Source organism: Mytilus californianus, unplaced genomic scaffold (assembly GCF_021869535.1).
Source record: "Mytilus californianus isolate M0D057914Y unplaced genomic scaffold, xbMytCali1.0.p SCAF_9, whole genome shotgun sequence".
Taxonomy (NCBI): domain Eukaryota; kingdom Metazoa; phylum Mollusca; class Bivalvia; order Mytilida; family Mytilidae; genus Mytilus; species Mytilus californianus.
This window is the reverse complement of record NW_026262745.1, coordinates 11,833,144-11,856,920: the sequence shown is the minus strand read 5'-3', so window position 1 is coordinate 11,856,920 and position 23,777 is coordinate 11,833,144. Positions and strand designations below refer to the sequence as shown.

General features: G+C 31.1%; 1 protein-coding gene across 1 annotated transcript in view; it reads left to right on the top strand.

Annotated features, from left to right (window-relative positions):
* Positions 1–23,416, top strand: part of LOC127715509 (glutamate receptor-like) — a 42,737-nt gene extending 19,321 nt beyond the window's left edge. The window contains exons 3-17 of the mRNA XM_052221566.1: positions 2,434–2,679; positions 3,640–3,836; positions 6,163–6,216; positions 7,642–7,755; positions 8,363–8,533; positions 9,585–9,701; positions 10,777–10,890; positions 12,622–12,834; positions 13,378–13,724; positions 14,485–14,683; positions 15,661–15,905; positions 16,176–16,287; positions 18,517–18,654; positions 19,087–19,200; positions 20,513–23,416. Of these exons, the coding sequence (XP_052077526.1) occupies positions 2,434–2,679; positions 3,640–3,836; positions 6,163–6,216; positions 7,642–7,755; positions 8,363–8,533; positions 9,585–9,701; positions 10,777–10,890; positions 12,622–12,834; positions 13,378–13,724; positions 14,485–14,683; positions 15,661–15,905; positions 16,176–16,287; positions 18,517–18,654; positions 19,087–19,200; positions 20,513–20,587 (2,456 nt within the window). The 3' untranslated portion in view covers positions 20,588–23,416. The remainder of the gene's footprint in view (positions 1–2,433; positions 2,680–3,639; positions 3,837–6,162; positions 6,217–7,641; positions 7,756–8,362; positions 8,534–9,584; positions 9,702–10,776; positions 10,891–12,621; positions 12,835–13,377; positions 13,725–14,484; positions 14,684–15,660; positions 15,906–16,175; positions 16,288–18,516; positions 18,655–19,086; positions 19,201–20,512) is intronic.
* The last annotated feature ends 361 nt before the right edge of the window (positions 23,417–23,777 follow it).

Genomic DNA, 23,777 nt, shown 5'->3' with positions numbered 1-23,777 from the left:
ATGAAAAGCATTATTTTTTTTAAAACAATATTAAAATTATCGCAGAAAGCATTGTGTGTTTATACAAGCTGAGAAAGCAGCTAACACTTTTTGCTATGTCAGATTGAGTAATATAAAAACATTATCAACACTTATTTCGTCATATCGCTCGTTTACTCGTTCTTCTTCTACTGATCGTAGATGTTTACTTTTCAATAACTACTATACTGAATGTTGATATTTCACATACAAAAAACACAGTAAGTATTGTTTGGCTTTGTTATTTACACAAGATACATAACTGATTTAATTTAATATAAGTTCAACATCCAATATATTTATCCTTCTGACTACTGTTGAAACAACATGTATTTTTTTTATCTCTTTATGTGTCCATCAGTTCACTGACTAACTATTAGAACATAGCCCTACTTTGACAAAAATGCTTTTGATGTTACTGTTTGCTTAAACCAGCAAATGCATTTACATGAATAAAACTTATATGAGAAATATATTTTGACCATTGTGAGCCCAAATTTACTTGTGTATGAACTTGCATCACAATTCTAGGGTAGATGTACTAAATAGAATGCCAATTAAGATTTTAAGAAAAGGAGGGTGCTATTTCAAAAATATTCTCTTGTTAACATTGTCATATGGATTTTCTAGTCTTGTCGTCGTTTAGTTACTTCCCAGTAACAGGATTACTTTGAATTGGATCTCGTGAAGCGTACCACATTATTTAATTTAGAAAGTAGGAATTATATCTGTTAAATTTCTTCCTAAATAATTTGCATACAATTATTATAATTTTTGAGAACATCCAGAAGATCTTATGCATACTGATAATAACAGAAGTAATTTTGATAATAATTGGATATACAATCATTTATATATTATATTCATTTTTCGTTAATTGTTTCGTCGTTAATGAGGCCGCTGAATTTCTCGTTTGAATTGTTTACGTAACATTTTGCCATGATATCGTAAACTTTTGTAGCTGGCTATATGGCGTTGGTTTTACTCATTGTTGAAGGCCTTACGGTGATCTATGGTTGATTAAGATTTTGAATTTGTGGTTGATAGTTGCCGCATTTACAGTCATAACTCATCTCCTTATCTATATATTTATCTATGGTTCATTTTGAATTTTCACTACGAAAATAGAGATCTGGCGCAAGGATTTATAAAAAAAAAACGTATCGTCTAAAATCTACAGTAAATAATGAATACATCTATTTGTGTTAAAATTAAGTACAGATTATTGGAATTGATTTATAATTTCTAACAATTAATCAAACTTGCTGCAATGTATTAACTTGATTTGCAGTTTTTCCTAACAACAAGATTTCGTGCAAAAATGCTTTTATCGTAATTATCTTTAAGCATCGGTTATTTCTTTGGACGGTCATTCTTAATATCTTTTGCAATGTGGTATGTGAAACGAGGTAAAGAAAATTATTAAATTCTCATTTCTCTAGGGACAAATATAACTAAGAAATCGATCTCATTTCCACCATGCTTTTCGACAATAAAACAGAAATTTGATTACGGAAGAACTACCGTTCATCTTTACCCTGCTGTGTACGTTCTAATCGATTGCGGACGTTGAGACTTTTGCTTTCAAATATCTGAAATAAAAACAACGCCAAGTTAGGTTATCAATTATATCAACTTTACCACTAAAGTACGATATATTTTGCGGTATCTGTGTTTCCATTCAATGCGTATCGTCGCACACGTTAAAAGCGATTAGTTTGAATGTTTTTATGGGTATTATTTTCTAAAAATCATTATTCCCCAGACGATCTGATAGGTTTGTTATGGGGACATTTTAGTTCTTGAATTCGTGATATACAGACTGAAGAGCTTTAACATAAAAACATTCTCGTTATGTTATTTGTTTACTCTATCATCACACTTGAATGATACAACAGTGCTTGCTATCGTTAGTAAATGGCATTATATTTTGTTGGAAGTATTGAAATGAAACTACTGAGATGATTTATAGACCTGTCTTTCTTACATATTTTTGTTTGCATAGTTGTTTGTTATATACAACTATGAATAGAAAAATATTGAGTGCGTACAATTATTTAAGTTTTTTTTATAATTGTTTATTAATATAATGGTAACATTCAAAATGCAATTGTAATGAAAGAGAGACGAAATATACCAAAGAGACATTCAAACTCATAAGTCGAAAATAAACTGAAAACGACATGGCAAAAAAAAAATAATGAAAAAGACCAAAGACAAACAACAGTATACAAAACACAACATAGAAAACTACTGACTGAGCAACACAAACCCCACAAAAAACCGGGGGTGATCTAAGGTTCTCCTTTGTTTAGTACATCATGCATATATCATTAAGCTAATGATGACAAGAAATGTTTTAGGGTTACAAGAAAAATGACGAAAGCTAGTAACGTGCTTCTTTTTCTGTTGTAGTTTGTAATTTATTGGAACACAATGTATATGGAATCCTTGGAGCATTTCAGTCATGTGCCTTATCAACAATCCAGTCGTATACGGACACATTTAAAGTCCCCTTTATTTCGTTAAGTATGCCACAGCAATCCTCTTCTCCAGACCCGTACCAGCTTTATATAAGACCAGCATATATAAAAGGACTACTTGATGTTGTACAGTTAAAACAGTGGAACAAAATATTTTACATTTATGAAACAGATGATGGTATGTGTTTTTTTTTAAATATGTACTTGACGCGTTAATACCTATATTTATATATCTAAACAAATATTTTGGGAAAAAAATCCAAAAAATGGGCAATAATTTCATCGGAAAGAGAAGGTAAAGTACACCTTTTTATGTTCAGGCGTGTTTGAGATGACTATTTTGTCTTGAAAGCGTATTAAGCAAACATATTTGATACATCATCTCGCTTTAGATTCTATTATTTTTTATATTTAGGCTACCGGTTGATAAAATAGAATTAGAAATTCACAGTACTAAAAAATAAATATATAGGTCAGATGAAATACCTTTATAATGAGTTATAACAACAGAGTAGGTGTGTTTGAATATCAAATATTTTTTTTAAAAGTACTTGTCGACAGAATTTACTTGTGAATCTTAAAGATGCATAACTTTTCTTTTTTTTTGTGTGATATCTAGGGTTATTATTCTTCAACCTCTGCACATGTTTAGTCTGCACTTCCACGTAATATTTAATTAGTTTTTTTGTAATGTTTTTGAACTATCGAAAATTCACCATGACAACTGATCAGACAATTATGGTTTCAGATTAACTAAAGGCATTAAAAGTACGTTAAATGATGCTTATTAGCTAGTAGATAATTTTGTCTTTTAAAATACAACTGTTTTATTTAAGGATCGTAATGACGCTATGTGGATAAATTTATCGGTTTTTAAGAGCAAAATTGACAGCGCGTCATCCCTACAATGGCTTCCATTTTCACGATTGAAAAAAATAGGTGGCGTAATGTGGAAAACATTTTGAAGAAGTAGAATCCTGACTGATCTTTAGATTAACAAAAACAAAAAAAATTACGATGGTGTTGATTTTTTTTTTCGTATGTATAAGTTTACATGTTCCGCTAATTTTACCTTTGAAGTTTTAAATATGATTAACCAATTCATAAACTGACTTAAATATGCGTATTTCTTATTCAGGATTAGTAAGACTACAACAATTATATCAAGACATTAATAGAAGGGAACTAGACCTAGATATAATTGTAAAGCGTATAGTTTCAGTACAAAGCTGCCACCAGATGTTGCGAGATATTTATAATGAAATTACAAAGGAACCGTTGAGAGTATTTCTAGACCTAACTTCTGACCAATCACAGGAAGTTATAACAGCCATTGTAGGTATCAACGATATTTTGCAGACGCTTTTCAGATCTTACTGTCAGTATTTCTCGATAAATTATTTTCAAATATACTTCCACATCTATTTATGAATAAATTATCTCAAAAGAATAGACAACTTCAATAAGGCAAGAAGATAACAAGAGGCAATGGAACCGTAAGCCGAAGAACAACAGGCAACACCATGACTCCCCCAAAAACAACGGAAAGACACATTCCACAAAACACTACACTAGAAACTAAAAAATATGTAATACAAACCCTATTGAAAACCAGGTTGAACTCATATGATACGGATGGGTAAGACGCTGTATTGGCTATTGTCTTACTCATTATTAACTTCCAGATTGTTAACATTAGCAACAAATAAGGGTGTTGCAGTAACAGCTGATTCTTTTGGAGCATCAGTGTTCACTACTGTTTATAAGGGTTTTTTTTGTCTTGTGTTTTGTGGACAATATTTGTCTTTCTGAGCTTTTGTTTAAATCTCATGATGTGGCTGTATTTTATCGTCTTGTAAATCTTAATGACCATCTTGATATCTTCTTAATTTATTTTGAAACTTATAATGTCTCCTTTGCAACAGAAAATAACACATAGACACTCCAGAATAAGCCTTTATTGTTTGTTTTATAGGTAGACAAGAATTTAAAATTAAGTATAACATTGACAGCTTTGTTGTAATCAGCAGATACACATACAATGTAGAATTAATTATAATACGAAATTTACACTTCTATTGTGGTAAAATTTGTTTTTTCATCTTTTTATAATACAGAAATATATATATATATATATACATATATATATATATATCTAAAATACTACAATTACAACTATATGCTTTTGAATTTATATTTTGCCTGTGCGGGTTGAGATTTTCAATAGTTTCTAAATCAATCAACGGATAATGTAAGAAAGCCATGTTAAATATCTTGTCAGTACCGATGCACCGACTACTGAGCTGATGATACCCTCAGTGACTGAGAAGTCAACCAGCAGCTATATCGATCCAGTGCTAGAAAATAAAAATAACACTTCATACATTTGGTACATTCGAAGCACTTTTCTTGCTTTACTTACTCTGAAAGTTTCAAGAGGGTTAAGACGATGATTGCGGTTTGAGGACTTCTACACTTGTTTTTGAAATTCTGACTAATTGTCATTTAATTCACTTCGTCTTTAATTCATAGTCCACTGGTAGGAATATATAACAACAGTATCCTGACTGAAGGCTACAAAGCTTTTTTGTCTCCATATCTGACACTTTTGCTCAGTGGGTAAAGTTCTATTTAATAAATGAAAACCCCACCAGAAAATGGTCTCAAAGTTTTGTTATTGTATATTGTAAATAATCAATATTTGAATTTGCGTCTAATGACTGTTTTGATATGTGGGGTTTGTGTTAAAAAAGCACTTTACTAGAATTTGGCGTAAATTAATGCAACATTAGTTTACCGATGTTCAAATCTCACAAATCAATTAAGAAGAACTAGTTGAATAGGTATTTCTAAACGAATCTTTTTATGATATGCTACTGCACTATTTTGATTGATGTTTTAAGTTCGTCAGCCTTGGTCTTAAGTCATTACCAAATTCAGTGAATAATGAAATTGTTTGAAGTCGTTAATTGTAATTGAAACCACACTATGGACATTGTAGTTTATTAAACACTATGAAATCACGCATGTATTAAAAAAGGGAACAGACACTGTGAATTTAATTTGTCGAGATAAATTTCAAATCTGATTTTTGTATTTACCAACGCTTTTGATTAATGCATGAAGTAGTGCCAGACACCATGACTTTTATGATATACATCAAAGGAACTAACAGAAGTTTAATGTTTATCATTTGGTCCAAATATGCTTAAGGTGATATGAAGCTATCAGGTTTTAAGTTTTCTTTCTGTTTTATCATTGATTTATTACTGTTGTATGTATTAAAAAAACTCATGATATTAAGCTGTGTAGGCTCTAAGTTTTATTGTTGCAAGGTTATTTCTCGTTGATTGATTAGTTTTTAGCCTAATTGTATCGTCTGGTCAGATAGGAAAACAGACTTGATCGACCTAAATGTTAACATTTGGTCTCAGATGGTATGTAAATTTACAGAGAAACTTGGCAGTTGAACCGTAGTCACGACACTGAAATAAGAAGGTAGGATAGGTTGATATTTTCAATTGCATGCAGACTCAAAAAGAATGATAATAGATAAAGTTAATTGATTACACGCAATGAGTGTGTTAAACATTTAACACTTAAACTTCTGTTGTGTGAGTATTTTAATGCAATTGAATTTACGATTGTCTCTCTTTTACAGAAACATGATCCAGACATCAGCAACAACAGATTTCATTTTCTTCTTGTTGATTTGGTTAGTATCAAATCAAATACCAAATGTCGATATGTTTATAACAATGGTATCGATGTTTGATTATTTGTTGCATTGTAAGGTCTCAACTTCATGTATACAAATCTTTGTTTATTGTATATGCTATATTTCATATTTGACTGGTAGCGTATTCGTTCAGGAAGGTTGATTTGTAATTATCAATAACCGAATTCGAAATAGTTTTTTCAATATGTTATGTTTAGCCTTATTCAGACTTACAAGTTATGAATCATAGGATTGGTTATGTGAGCAAGATATAATAGATATTTCCAGTCCCTATTTTTAATTCTCAGTAAAATGTACGACAGTGCGCATGATTAGAAGTTATTTTAGAGTTAACTTGAATAAACTCAAAAGCCAAGTGTAAATCAATACATTCGCCTTTCAACATATTGAGATTGTTTTATGTATTTTATGAAAAATAAGTCACAGCCTCTACAAATTTATTTAAGCTCTTCTAATATAAAATGACAAATGCATAAGATTAGCTGATTTTATTCTTAGAGGTCAGTTAAGGACGTTAAATACTACAATTTAACATGACAACGACAACAATTTTCATAGATAAAACCTTCTTTTGCAAAAAGAAAAAATATATATAATGCATCTTTATTTGAAAGCAGCACATAAGGAGTTCTAAATTAACGGTAATGAGGAGTATAAGTGACAAATGAATGATAAACTGGGAGGAAATGTAGTGGAAATAATAAAAATAATAAAATATTTGTTCAGAAGTGCTTCAGTTGTATGGGGTTTTACAAAGATGGAAGAAATATATTCAGGTTTTCCTGCAGAAAAAACATTAAATGCATCGCTTAAGTAGAAAAAAATCCGGAAATGTAGGCTAAGGGACCATGAGAAAACTCAAAATTATAAGCCTAGTTTCTTTGGTGAGTTTTCTTTTTTATACATCGTTAAGGCAACGATAGTAATAAAGGATTTATCATGAACTTAGGACAGTATTAGGTTAATAAATAAATGCTGTCAAAGTACACCCAAATCTGCTTTAAAGTTCGTGTCTGTGTAGCGAAACCATGTCTTGTCAGGAGACCCTGTTATTGTTCACCATTGAATATACCTATGCATTTGAAACCTCTACAAGAAGGTCATCCGCGTTAGAAGGTTACATTTCACGGGTTTCGAGACTGACCTTTGAATACTGGTTTGCTGGTACTTATATCTAATGTATCATTCTTAATTGTGTGGTTAATGAAAATCATGAATGTTTAGTACCCGGTTTTTTTGTGTACATGTGCAGTTTCAGAAGTTTGCACGAATATAATGACATAAAAAAAACTTAAACCTGGAAACTCATTGACGCCACTAACTAATACTTTTCTAATGTATTACAATACACAGAAAAATGACAATTCATGAATGTAATTAATTTATCACACCTTATTTTAGGGAATCAACGACATGAATGCAACAGTGTTATCCGCTGGCATGAACGTTTCTGGGTTCAGTTTGAAAGTCCCTGAAGCAGAGCCATGGAATACTCAATCACGAAAAAGGAAAACAGTAAGTCACGTACAAAATCGTAAATAAATTTTCACATTGAAAATGTGCTTATTTGAAGTAAATACATTATTCCTCGAACCAAAAATATTCCCTGTTATTTTTTACCTCTAATCGATACTCTCGCACACTGACATCAGAGAAAAGCACACATAATAAATCCTTGCTTTTTTTTTCATTATGAGTAATAATTGATTTGTTCATAAATACAATCTACGAATTTACCAAAATATTCACGTCACAACAAACCAGATATCTGCTAGTATTTTTATTGTCAAATACTCCCAAGATAAATTAAAAAAGGGGAAGTTCACACAAAAACTAACAAAATCAAACGTTGTCAAAGATCATCTGACATGACCAACACTGAAAACAACAATATGAATACAATAAACAAATTAAATCAGTGAATTACCATTCCTAGAATGATCATATATGAACGTCATAGGATGTTCTTGACAATTTGATTTTACTGTATTAAAAACATTGGAAAATGCCTTAAAATTATTACTTAATAATTCTTTCAATTATAAGAGACATTACTGTTCATTAAATTGATAATATATAATAAGATAAAACAAAAATGTTCAAATTCATGTTATGATTTAAGTATGGGGACGTACTTGTTGAAGATGCAGTCCTGGTCTTTCATAGAGCTTTGAAGAAACTAACTGATCCAGTCACCCAGATACGTAATCCAGACGACATGATCAAGTGTAGAGACAATGAACGTAGTATTTCATTTAGGCCCGGAAAACGTGTTTTGAATGCTATAAGAGAGGTACAAACCTATTATTTTTTCTTCTTACAAATCGATTGTTTCAGGAGCGTTCTTGATCGATGATATTTTTTTAAAAATATGTTCGATGAAATCAGCTTCATTCGTTTCTCTTTTTTGTTGTAGACGAGTCTTGAAAATGTATCTGACCTCCTAAGTGAAACTATTGATTATAAACATTGATTGATTGATTGATTGGTGGTTACCGCTACTTTCTGTACTATGATTACCGGCATAATTTTTGCAAGTGAAATCGCGTTTGTTTATTTCTAAAAGTTTACATATACACTTCTTTACGAAACAAAGGGGATGTGGGGAAAACGTCAATACACCTTATCGCTAATCCCGCTTGACCCGAGAATCAGTCCCGCTCGAACTTTTGACGTCATACAACAATCACTTTTCCATTGTGGCGTCAGATATTTTCTATTATGACGTCAAAATTTTACGGGAACTTGTGTGATGTCCAGTAATGGCGGACAAATAGCGATAAGGTGTATGGACAACAACCGAAAAAAAAAAAGAAAAAAAAAAAACAACAGAGGGCAACAAACAGTTCTCGACAACAGGCAGGTAACTCTTTGAGGCTTTTAACTGTCTCAAGTCTATAAAAGTTGTGAATAGATTTAATTCTGAACGAATGAATTTTGTACAAATACCAAAAACTATAGTAGCAATTTGTTCAGGTAGGATTGACCTTTCGATTAATAAACCGTTCCTGTATGGGTTTCGTTAAAATGTATCTGCCTTCCTAAGTGAAACTATTGATTATAAACATTAAATGATTGATTGATTGGTGTTTACCGATACTTTCTGTACTATTGTGCTATTTCGTGGCGGTCAATTTTTATTGGTGGAGGTAGCCGGAATGCCCGGAGAGAACCACCGACTTTCGGTAAGAAAACTGACAATCCTAGTCAATTGAAAATGGAGTCGAATGAATGGATCAATACATGATCTTTTAAAATGTCCATACGCAATAGGATGGCAACGTATCATCTGTTGTGTAATACCTAAATAAGACGATTCGAAAATATTGTTATCTGTTTTGTAGGGAGAGTATGATGGAAAAAGTGATAGTGAAAATCCGATAAAGTTTCAGGAAAATGGCTGGCGAAAGGAGTTCAAGCTTCCTCTTTTCGAAACTAGAATGAATATGCAGATAGCTAAAGTATGAACTGTTCTCTTCTTTCATGGTTTTGTTCCTTTGTTTTTTTTTCTAATTGGGTTTACTTTTTTAGTTGGTTCCGATAGTCGATGATAGATGTGACGTATCATGTTTTAATGAAAATAATATGTGTTTCTAAAACATTAAAAACAAGGACGAAAAACTATATAGTGGTTAAAACCTTTGACTAAGGTAAGGCATTAATTGTGTTGGTATGACTCGACATTATAAAGTCAAGTTACAATATTATTTCATATAGTACTTCAAACCTAGCATTTTATGATAACATTATTTATAAATAGTCAAAACAAAGTCTAGCAAAAAAAACATTTCAAATAGTATTTCAAACATAGCAATATATGATAAGATTACTTTAAAATCATTCGGGTATTGTCCTTCAAATCATTCTTCCTTTTTGAAATAAAGGTAGGTAGATCTGGTATGATTCCTAATGCAACAATCATCCACCAGATACGAAATGATGTGGATGAAAACAACTGTAGGTCACCGTACGACCTCCAACAATGAGAAAAACGCATACCGTTTAGAAAGCGATGAAAGCCCAACATGACCAAATGTTAAACGGTTCAAACAAGAAAACCAAGGCCTGATACATAGTTACACATTTATAAAGTCTATAATCATAATGTTGTTATTTGCATCCCGTTTTTATTAATATCAATTAATTTTATTATTACAGTTTGCATCACAACTAAAAAAAGTTCTGTATTGAAAATCTATAAAACTCAAATTTCACACGATCGTGCTTAATTTCTCTGTTCAAGACATTGCTGTATGGAATTAACTCCGTGAATAATTAAAATTTGTCTAGAATAAAGAAATAGTTTGTATCAGGTAACAGACTGAAAGAATAATTTGATTTCCCAACAATACTTAGTTTTATCTGCTCCTAAAATCTGTAATTATATTTGTTTTTCTCTCGTTTTTTTTGTTAGCTCGAGTTTGTATGACTATGTTATCTTAACTAATATTTTACAGCATTTATCAGATTCTGATTGTTGTCCTCTAAATATATAAATATATGACGACTTTATAAAATCGTGTTTCCTTTTTTCAGGTAGGAGTTTTCAACCCACCAACACAACTACAGTTACACGAACCAGAGATACAAACAGCGCCTAGACCGAATATAACAAATAGACAAATAGTTCGACGGATAACCACAGTCAAGGTGACAATTTATGCGTTTTAACAATAACATTAGTATTATATACTACTTTCTCATGGAATTGAACAAGATTTTTCTTGTTCATTCATTAAAAAACTGTAATCGAGACGTCTAATGGTTGTAACTTTTGACATCTTAGCATTATACAAAATTTCACTTTTGTGACTATTTTCAATAACTATTGCTAGGCTCTGTTCAAAGCTGGTACAAACACACTAATTTTTCATAGCAAAGTTAATCATTTCGAACATTTTATTGAATTGTGCACAATGGATTATGAAACGTTCTATGTATTAATTAAAGAATAACTAATCGAAGAATTCAAATAGAGAAAAATATTCAACGAGTGACCGAACAACACATTAATTCACGAATGCGCGTAGCGCATGAGTTAATTATCAGTGTTGTTCGGTCACGAGTTGAATATTGTTCGATATTTGAATTCTTTGATTAGTTATTCATTTTATTACATTGGCAAATGGCTTTTTTTAAGGAAATTAATGTAGAAAATGTAAGGAACTATATCTTGTTCCTACGCATTCACAATTTGTTTTGATCCGACGTTATCGACGTCTTGACAACGCCTATTGTTGTATGACGTCAGAGAGTGAAATAACCACGTTTATTTCACATGTGAAATTATCGGTTTTTATTTGTATGGGAAATCAATGTAATTCATTGCTACCAATGTAATAACTATTGCTACTACATTTTATATTAACTAAATAAATTACTAAACTTATATTGTTTATTTCATTTTATGAGCCCTGCAGTTGGCTAACGTATCAGTTAAACTGAAAGAGCTGAAGATATCACATAGTGAACGTAGTTTTGTAGCTTATTTATTACTTTGAATGGGAATACCTTTAGACCATTTACATTAAATAACAAACAAAATTTATCAACATCAACAAGAATTTATGTTTTTTGATGTTGTAAACGAAGACCACACCATACATGTATGGGAAAAAAAGAGGACGAATAAAGACAGATAATACTAGTAGAATGACCGATAGAAAAAAGGCAAACAATACAAAAACATTCAATTAAACACCATATAGATGTGTTTAGGCTGTGTATCGTTCACAATCATGTTTGCGGGAATGCCACAGGATCTGCTATATATTTTATTTTATGATTTATTTTCTGGTCAAATCATCTGTCACACACACGCACGCAAATCATGTAATTATATCAGAAAGTAAGTTTAAATCGTGATCAACAAGATGTCGCCTGAATGACATATCTATGTATGAATATATCAACTGCAGGGTTTGTGGGTAAAATAGAGAAGTCTTCGAATATTTTAAGCGGAGATCAGTTCAAATCATTCCGTTTGCCTAATTTGCCGGCGAGAAAGACAGAATAGAAGCTTGTTGAAACGGTCGATATTTTACAAGACCCGCTCACTAACTTTACAATAGTAACAGAAATAGCCTGCTAGAAAGACAACCATTTTATCAAAATACATAACAAAAATTAAATTGGTTTATTGATTGATTGATATTTAACGCCACTTTTACCACTCTAAACTAAATTAAAGATGATGTCTGTTGAAAAAAATACACAAAATAAACAAAATATATTTTCTTGTCCAATAGAAGGTGAAACTAGATTTAAAATATACATCATTTTTGGGTTATTAGGTTACGATAGTGAAGTTGACGATGAAACAAAATGCAAACAGAAAAGTAGAATCCTCCTTTTATAATGAACACTTGTGGTGTTTTACAGGAAGATCCTTATGTAATGTGGACTGAACAAGGAGAACAAATAGGAGCTACATGTGGAAGAGAAAACTTCCAAGGTTATATAATAGATCTGATAGAAAAAGTATCTGATTATCTACATTTTAATTATACACTATGCATTTCTGGGGATGGTACATATGGCAAAAAACTGGAAAACGGCACATGGAATGGTGTGATCGGAGAATTAACCAGAGGGGTAAGTACGTGTCGTATACCACTATAAAAGAAACACACACATAATCGAAATAATGCAATATCAAGGGAAACAACAAATACTAATAAATTCAAACAATTTTGTTAACAAATCACAGTGCCCATATTAGGGCAGAATAATTACAGTAACTGTACTTATGATTAAAAAATTGAACATATATTCATTTGTTAAAGAAAACAACTGCATGAAATATACATACTGGTGAATAAAAACCAGCAATATGGAACACGACATTTTCTTACAATAATAAAGGGGAACAGCTCTGAAGTCAATTATTCATTAGTGCATCTCTTTCGTTGGACAGTTGTTTTAAAAGTTATGAATTATATAAATGCTGTCTGTGTCTTCATTGCTTAAAAGCCAAATTAATTTATTTTCGTCAGAAAGTTTACGAAAATTATTATTATTATTATAATAAACCTCTCACTAATGCATTTATCATCCTTTTAGTAGTTAATGATGGTATAAAAGATATATGAAAAAAAAACATAGTTATAGCGAGTATATAACTTCTGTTCTTTTCAGATTGCTGATATTGCCTTTGCGGCGATGACAATATCATCAGAACGAGAAAGAGTAGTCGATTTTACAAAACCGTTTATGAGTTTAGGCATCAGTATCATGATAAAAAAACCAACAAATAAAAAAGCACACACCTTCTCATTCATGGACCCATTGTCCTATGAAATTTGGATGTGCATTTTGTTTGCCTACGTCGGAGTTAGTGTGGTGTTATTTCTTGTCAGTAGATTTAGTCCAACAGAATGGCATATAGAAGACGACAGGACAATACGAAATGACTTTACAATATCAAACAGTTTATGGTATTCGCTTGGAGCATTCATGCAACAAGGGTGTGATATAAGTCCGAAGTAAGCCATTTTATGAATTGAATATAGTCAAGCATATTTTTTCTCTGTTCTCTACAGCCATATGCAACAGAAAACTCATTTTCGCCAAAAAGAAAACAGACTAAAAAACAACTAAAATTCAAATTTATATCTTGCACCACATTAGGTCATGAGTGCCTTACATTTTAATTCAAAACAAAGGAAATATGAGATATGTGGGTCAACTGTGAATTGTTGAAATGAACTGACCCATCAAAATAAATATACAATACTTGATGAAATTTCTGTTTTCTAAGTTTCTAGAAAATATCTTAAGTATATGATTCCCTTGTATGTGTACTCATTGGCATTTTAGTCTCGGAAAACATGGTTTACGTATCAGCATTAGTTGAAATAGGCTTAGAACTTTCTTCAAGTTACTATGAGTACTCTCAAATCGGTACTTCGTGACAATTGTTTTCATTTTAGTTTTTTCTTCCTTTCCCATCTGACGAGTCAAGTCCGCTCCAACTGATTTAACAGCTTTTTATTATGTTGTGCTGTTTCCCCACTGTCTCTGGTAAGAATGTTTTGAGCACTTACACACATGTTTAAGTAAGTCACATCAATTATGTGCCTTTCCTTTTTCAGGATCCCGTAATTAAGTAGTTATCGTACAAAAACTAATAAAGAGGTTCCTAACTTCAAATAGACGCTAACGTTGTTGTTAAAAAAAACCTACAATGCATTTAACAATTGTTTTGAATGAAAAATAAACGGATATTTTCTAATTTGATTTCAGATCTGTTTCTGGAAGGATTGTCGGTAGTGTTTGGTGGTTTTTCACCTTAATTATCATATCCTCATATACTGCAAACTTAGCCGCGTTCCTTACAGTAGAGAGAATGAATACACCCATTGAATCAGCAGAAGATTTGGCTAAGCAGACACAAATTCAGTATGGTGTATATGAGTATGGAACTACAGCTGACTTCTTTAGGGTAAATAAGGATATGACTGTTGCGATCTATTTTGTATCTCATTATGTAATTAAAGGTGCTATGACGCTCTACTTTTAGTTAACACAGCTTTCATGAACATGTACATGAATGGTTTTTAAGAAAAAAACTGAGATCACGGTCATATGATGATTTGGACAATTTAAACGATACACTTTGTTTGCAAATGTCAAGGGCAAAAACCATATCTGTAATTGTACCAAAAACTACGTTTGTTACTCCCGATTAACGTTATTTCCGACACATGTGTTATGTACATATAATTCATTTGCAAAACGTTTGATAAACAAATACATAGATCTCTCGGTCTCTTTTTGTTAAAGTAATAGCATTGCAAAGAAATTAAAAGACGGAGGTTTACTTCTCCTTCCTGTTTGAAAATCTTCAATGTATGTTCGTAGCTTTAATTCATCCATCCTAAATTTACATGACTTAGAGAAATGATTTAAAACACACCAATCAAGAAAGACCTATACGTGTGCATACACAATTAAATAACCAAAGGTTTTGGAGCTATATTTTTTTTTATTTAACCCCCCTTCCCCTTCAATGTAAAAAAAAACCAACAAAAAAACAAGAGTCTAGATATCGTTTTACTCGTAGTACCTATATATATATATAGATATAAGAAGATGTGGTATGAGTGCCAATGAGATAACTCTCCATCCAATTCACAATTTGTAAAAGTAAACCATCATAGTTCAAAGTACGGCCTCCAACACGGAGCCTTGGCTCACACCGAACAGCAAGCTATAAAGGCCCCAAAAATGACTAGTGTAAAACCATTTAAACAGGAAAACCATTTGTCTAATCTGTATAAAAAACGAGAAACGAGAGACACTTATGAACCACATCAACAAACGACAACCATATTTATAAATAGATATATTGTTTTCATATACATATCTTTAATTTGTCAATAGTACATTTGTAATGTGATAAAATAATGCGTTTTACAGCTGTCAAAGGTTGCCATTTATGAGCGTATGTGGGCCTATATGACTTCTGCACAAGATGTATTTGCAAAGACAACAGCTGAAGGTGTACAAAGAGTACGAGATGAAAATGGCAAATATGCGTATTTGATTGAGTCGTCAACGAACGAATATAAAAACACACGAAAACCATGCGATACAATGAAAGTAGGAAATAATTTGGATTCAAAGGGCTATGGAATCGCTACACCAATTGGATCCGATTTAAGGTATATGAAGACACATATTAACCAGTACTTGTTTGTGCTAATATAACAATCGCATGAAATATCCTAAGAATGGATTGTTAAGACGAGTTCACCAATGAAAAAACTTTAAAAACTACATGTAAAAATAAGTCAATTGAGAACAATTTGCAAGGAAATTATTCTTATATGAAATACTAAATCTTTTTTATAAATATTGGTAACAAACAAATGTTAAGATAGACAAAAAGTAAAATCAGATAAGTATTCTAAATACAACATTTTACCTTTCAGAGATTCATTAACGCTTGCAGTACTCCACTTAAGAGAGAAAGGAGTATTACAGTCATTAAAGAAAAAGTGGTGGGATGAGAGGTCAGAGTGTGGCAAACCATCAGCTGCTTTGGTAAGCATTTAATAATAGAAACGTTATATTTAGAACGAATAATACGATGAAACTCGAATCCCTCTATAGTTCATGTAATATAAGATAATTAACTTTAAACGTACAAAAAGAGGTTTTTTCAATCTTTTGGCGTAAACAATATCACAATTTTCAAATGTTTGGGCAACTGTTATACCAAATTATTTGGAGAAGAAGGATTAACTTTGAATGTAAACTAACCTTAAACATATGAATATTTGCAGCCTAGATTGTTTGTTTTTGTGACTTTTTTGTATCGCCAATGAAGATTTCACAAACATCATTAAGAATACTCGTTAAAAAAACATCATCATACCAAACATGGGAAATATTTTTTTGGCAAAAACACACCATGCACCTAGTTCCGACACAACAAATCCCTTCAGAAGTTGAGTAAATAACCAAACGTGCAATTAAAATGATTAGAAAAAATGTATGTTGTCTATTGTAGTTTATTGCTTTGTTGGATAAATAAAACAATCATTTTAACTTAAAAAGCTATCATGGAGTTAGGTTATTGTATGACTACGTATTTGTACATCCGATTTCTCTTTAAAATAGTTACACTTGTACAATGCTTATTTTTCCATTCCTGGAACAATTACAACGACAGCGAGGATTAACAAAATTACCGAATGGTAAATTAAAAAAATAAAGTCCATAGATATAAAAAAATTAAACTATAGACTTTATCAACCAAAGAAAGTAATGGGAATATAGATTCCACCACTTCAACAAGTGTGTTACGATATTTTCCACTCGAGACTGTTAAATTTTGATATTCAAAGCGCGAGGTTTGTCGAGCTTTTTAAATAATTAAAATTTAACTGTTGAGAGTGGAGAAATACCGTAATACACGAGTTATAGTAGTGGAATCTGCTTCTTTAATAATTTTGTCCTTCCTTTTCAAAGATTTGCAGAAAGTTGTGTTCTTTTTATGTGACGTCATCAGACATGGTCGCCTTTATTAATGATGTCCCAATAGGGCATTCAGAAGAAACCAAGAAAATTTGACGTCATAATTAAATGTCGACCAATCATTTGCCGGGAACAGATATTTCACTAGAGAGGAGAACATTTGTTTTTCACAATTGGTTGGGAAATGTGAAAATAGTGAAATAATTAGAGAAAACATTTGTCATACTTCTGACTTGGTACATGCATTTTCAGAACCTGGTTTTATAGTTAACTAAAATTACCAGTTGTATGCGATAATTTCGTTATAATGACAAAATGGTAAATGAAAATATTTGGTCTATGTAATCTGTCAAAAAGACAGCTAACACGTTTAATACGTCTGACACAAAACAACCTATTTAAGAAAAAGACCCTTTTTAAGTGCTCGTGGTTGTCGTTTGTTCACGTATATATCATGATCATTTGTTTTTCGATTGTGATTTTTACATAAATCAGGCCGTTGTTTTTTTTAATTCGAATTGCTTTACATTTTTTCATGTCAGGGTCTTCTATAGCTTGTTATGCGGTATTAGTTCTGCTCATTGTCGTATGCTGCACAGTAACATAAAGCTGCCTCATTTGGGGGATAGTTGTCTCATTGGCAATCATACCACATCTCCTTATTTTGTATTTATTCTATATTTCAAATATTTCTAACTGCATTTAAAAGGTATTCTTAACTTTTATAACTCAAAATAATGTATTTTTAATAATAACTTTTTAACACAAATACAATATACTTTGTATATTCAATTCAAGCTGATTTAAAGCGTTGGTATACTTTAACTGGGAATGACATCTGTTTGCTTGCATTTTTATAACATTCACATTGAAAACATGTTCACACTCGCAAAAATGAAATAAATGCGAATCCAGCTGGACATTACTTCCTACTGTGATTAAGCGATATTCTCATCAGTCAAATTGATAACAGTAATAAGTGTGACAGTTATGCCAAAGACACTATTGTGTTTGACAGAAAAGGAAGAAAATATTGTTTGTTAGTACGAAATTTTTGCTGTAAAACCGAAACAGAATACGTACACAGGTATCAATTCAGTATCGTTTTACGGTTGTTTCGTCAGCATGATATTTTATAGTAAATTGTAACACAATCGGATCTATGTTGTCTATTTTGCCCATTACATTGCCTATTAAATGATTTTTATCAAACTTTTGCCATATGCTTAATAATTGAATATGAGTGACTCATAATGAAAGCCGATATTCTGATAACTAATATTTTTTTGACAGGATGGCAGCGAAGCAGAGTTGAAACTAAATAACGTAGCTGGTATTTTCTACATTTTGATTGGGGGTTTAAGCCTGTCGGTAATCATAGCTGGATTTGAATTCCTGTATAGGTCTATCGTGGATTCCAGAAAATCAGAGGTAAACTTTAAGTTTAATGTAGAAACATAACACTTATGATATCTTGAATAAATGTTTAAAAGCTGGCAAAATGTCGTTAATGAAAAATGATGAACGTTCTAAATCATCTAGATACCAAGAATTGTCGTTCTTCCGAAATGTCTGATTAGTGTGAACACTTAAAACACCATTAACTAAAATTGTAGTAGTAAACGGACAACATTGCAGGGCAGACTAATACATACGGTACACATACGGTTAGGTTCATTCTTTAATCTTCATCACACACAGAGTAACACATTTTCAATAACACTAACAAAGAAGAGAAATTATGTTTGTGTGTGTGTTTTATACAACCCTTCACGTAATTATTCCATTGTCCAAAATTATGTAAAATGTTTGATGTAACATAGTGTCGATACCTCTTTAACACAATTATTTATTTATTTGCAGCAAGGGTTTGGTACTATTGTCAGAAACAAAGCTCGTCTATCTTTCCGAGGATCTATGGATTCGGGTAATCCAGAATCAACAACTCCTTTGAAAAAATCTGGATCGTCAGGAACTGTAAGTATTTTTGATGTAACACTAGAATATGCCAGTTATACTTTCCTTTTAAAGCTCTTGATACTGCATCTCCCGTTTCAGGGTGTTCGTGCTGTTCAAGTATTAGTTTTTATCTTTTTAATTTGCTCACATGATGCCTTTGCAGAGTCAGGCTACCTTGACCATGTATTGTTCAGTGTTGTTTTTTTTTAGTTTGCAAGTTTGTATTCTAAGGAGTCAGGTGTTGTTAGATGATGACGTTTGTTATACTGTTCACTATTTTCATCGATTCTCTGTTTATGTATAATATATATCTAAAGAATACTCAACTGTCGGTCATCAGTATCTTTTATTTGCTCTGTACTTTACTTTCTATACTTTTCTTTTTCTTTTTACTTCACTTTGACTGTTTTGGGTTTGAGGCAGTTTGCATTTTTAAATATTGTTGCAAACGCATCTATGATAATGTATATAAAATAAGAATATGTGGTACGATTGTCAATGAGATTACTCTCCAGCACAGACCAAATGACGTAAAAGTTGACAACTATGGGTCAGCATACGGCCTTCAACAATGAGCAATCCCCATAACGCACAGCAAGCTATAAAAGGTCCCCTTCCCCCGAAAATGACAAATGTAAAACAATTCAAATGAGAAAACTAATGACCTGATTAATGTACAAAATAACAAAAGAGAAACAAATATGATATACAGCAACACATATTATGCCAATTTTAACTTTCTACATCAAATAAGCTTCAAACCTTTGGTATAGTTCAGTCCTTCTAGTTAAAACAATAAACGTATGATAACGCTTTTATCTAAAACATACGTGCGGTTTTGTATAACCTTCATCATGTACAGTATAGGTTGATCCCAAAAGATAAGAAGACTAACTACATAATTATAAATTTGCAACGTTAGAATCAAACCAACAAATAGACAGAAGCAAAACAACAAACAACTATTTTAAACATTGCCTGTTATATTTCCAACACCTATACATAGTCTTGAATTGAAAATGAAAATACATGTATTTGACATGTCATGATGGGTAGGATGTTCATCATGTCGATATCCCAGTTGCATTCCGTAATTCAAGTAATACGGACTGTTCAGCGTTACAAATGCATGCTACAAGATATAGATACCGAGAGCGTGCAATTTCAAAATGAAACTTTGTAACGTTGTTATATGTGTACACTTTCATGCGTTGCTGTATTCACGTTTGACAGGTTATGAAAAAAACCATGCCTGTATGAATCAAGAAGCAAACAATTAACAACAAACATAATTAAAGTCAACATTGAAATATTGCATTTTTTTTTACAGTATACATATACAGGACCCACACAGCTTCCAGGATTTGACCCCTATGTTGATACAAACACACATACACAAGTATGACCCCAAGCTGAAGAATCAAACTGATGATTGTGATATTGAATTGTTTTTTTGTTTAATATATTTATGATATCCGAGTAGAAGATGTACAATCTCAACACATTTAAGTTGGTACTTACGTATCCTCATCAACAATTAAAATTTTAAATTTTAATATATTTAATTATATTTAATAGCAATGCAGTAATATGTGATTTAGAATTCGTTTACGATATCATAATGTAATCATAAGATTTTGATTGTGTTAAATGTATCATTTGTTTACCCTACAATATCAAAAATGTAAATTATTATTCAATATTAAATCGCACCACACAGAGAGAAAGAGAGATATAAAAACAATACTTAAAAGAAATATAATGTGAAAATCGACAAATCATGGTACATTAGACATTCATTCCTTTACTCCATTTACATGTTCGACTATATTTGTATACATATAGGTTGATTTATAGGTTACAATTGCAGTCATGATAGATAGAGTAAGAGGAGAATTTTGTAGACTCCCCGTTAGTCGTATATACATTCAATTTTAAACTGTATTTTGCACCTGTTGTTTTGTTGTTTTGTTGTTGCTAAAAGTGATGAATGCAAAACTTAACTTTTATATGTATGCAAATAATTCGAAGTACTATAACATGTATAATCAATAAGAAAACAGAAGTTGCAGAACTAACGACTGTTTTAAAAGCCAAAAATGAAGGTTATCAGATAGTGAAACAAACATGTTTAGCAAAGTTAACATTGAATGTTTTGGAGATTAATCTAAACATATCTATAATTTAACGTCTTAGTTGTCATAATAGTTATGTACTATTGTTATTCATTCGTTCTTGTTTATTTTTCCAACCAATAGTTTATCTTTTTAAAATATATTATATCCTGATTTAACAAAACCAACATTGAAATCATTATTCTTTTAAGACAATAATGGTAATAATTTTTTTTTCGAGTGTTTCCTTTTCGTTGTGTGTGTGTGTGTGTGTGTATGAAAAACTTTATGGTAACCTTAGTGTACACTAAATATATTTCTACGACAATCCTGCAACAAACAAGAATATAATCAAAATATTATAATTGATTAAAAACAATATTTAAATATTGGCTCATATAAAGCTCAAATAACATATTTAAGGAAGCATACTGCTGCCAGGGATAAAAAAAGTATTTTGATTTTGTAATAGGAAAGTAAAATAATTAGGAAATTTAAATACAAGAGATGCAGAATATAACTCAATGAGATATTAACCCAACAACCCAAAGAATCCAAGAACTAATCTTTTTAACTTTAAAAAAAAACCAACTGATACTCATGATCCATGGATTACCTGTTCAGCAATAATATTATTACTAGCATGCCTAGATGTAAATCAGTTTTTGTAGGGGAATGTATGTATTGTACACGTATTTACATGTTGCGCTTACTTAGATATACAATAACAAAAAGTACAATGGCTGACTAAAAATAAAGGAAATATGACATAGGCTTAGATCATTTAAATTTTTTTTGTGGCAGTCTTTCCAGATGTATCTTAAGCAATCTGAAATGCGAGAAGTAACTCTTTGATTAAGTTAAAGCTATCTTCTAAATTTGATATTTTGCAAATCCGGTGATGGACATTTCGACGTGAAATAACTTTTATGTTTACTTGAAACAAAATGTCAAAACAAAAAATAAACTGTGTTTTGTGACACTTTTTTGTGTACAAATGTATCTATGTATAAGAAATGTATGCACTTTAATTTGACACATATCTAATTGTTGTTACATTGTTTAGCTTAGACATTTGCAATGAATGTGATTGAAGGCAATTTAAGATTAAAAAAAACAATACCAAGGTCACCATACTTAAATCGTCTTCAGCATAGAAACAATACGACATTATCCCATTGGTATCTCCTCATCTTTTTCAACAAAATCCGACAATAATACAGCAAAAGGACTAAACATACACACACAATATATCATGATTGTTGTCTAAGTGATGTTATTGTGTGAAGTATAACCAATTGTTATATCCGTACTAAATAAGTGTACACACACACACACACACATATATATATATATATATATATATATATATATATAAGTACGTCTGAACCAGTGGCGACTTAGACGAATTATATATACATATATATATATATATATATACATTGTATATAAACATATATTGGATTGTATAGATTCTAACAGAAACACATCACCCTCTTTTAATTCAAAATGTATCCACACGTGACAAGTTTACCGAGCATTCAGAATTTGAAAATATACATATCGAAAGGGGTGCAAAATTGTAGTCAACAGAGTAATGTGGTTTCTCTAATAACTTAATGAAAAGTGCCAAGTGCAATATTCCAGCACGATTATACACGACACAAATTTGTTTAATCAAAGTGTGGTTTATCAACGTTCATCAAACTGGTTAAAACTGGATATTTGCCAACAGAATTAAGGAAATTGATTTTTACTGCTTCTAGATATCTGAACATAAATTGTTAGTGTAAATATCTCACCCTTATTCATTTATTCGCATACTAGTTCCTATCAGTCGTGTAGTCATTTTGTACAGACAGTGTAATATTTCGTGACATTCTACATACAAAAATATTATTCACTCATTTTTATTGGTGTTATTCAATTATTTAACATTACAATGTTTGCACTTATTATGATATGTATTTATAAAATGAAACGAAAACTATTGTGTAATTTGTAATTTGTTAAATGATGTCACAACCAGTTCATGAATATTCAAGTGCAAAGAAAACATTGCTATAGGAGGTAATTGTACTGTTTATGTCTTTCAATAAAATCGAAATAGTATAACATTATCAAATAACTTGTTTGTATGCCTCCAAAACGAAATGTCTAAGTCGTCCTGTTTTCCGTGTCAGTTCAATCTTTCTACACATATTATAAGTATGTATTTATCATACCAATACTCCATATTTTGAATTAGTTAATTAGTCCCAATACCTAGTCTTACACTGAAAAAAGTTAAAGCGGATTTGTTTTTCAGAATTAAATTTTAAAATACTTATGATTTGAATTTTTTCAGGATATTAGTCTAAATCAATTAAAAAGTGTAGAATTATCCTCCATGTATGTCATGAAACATGTGTAGTAAAACATATATCTTATATATACACAAAACTTTCAGAGCAAACAACTAAATAATGTTCCTTCAAATAT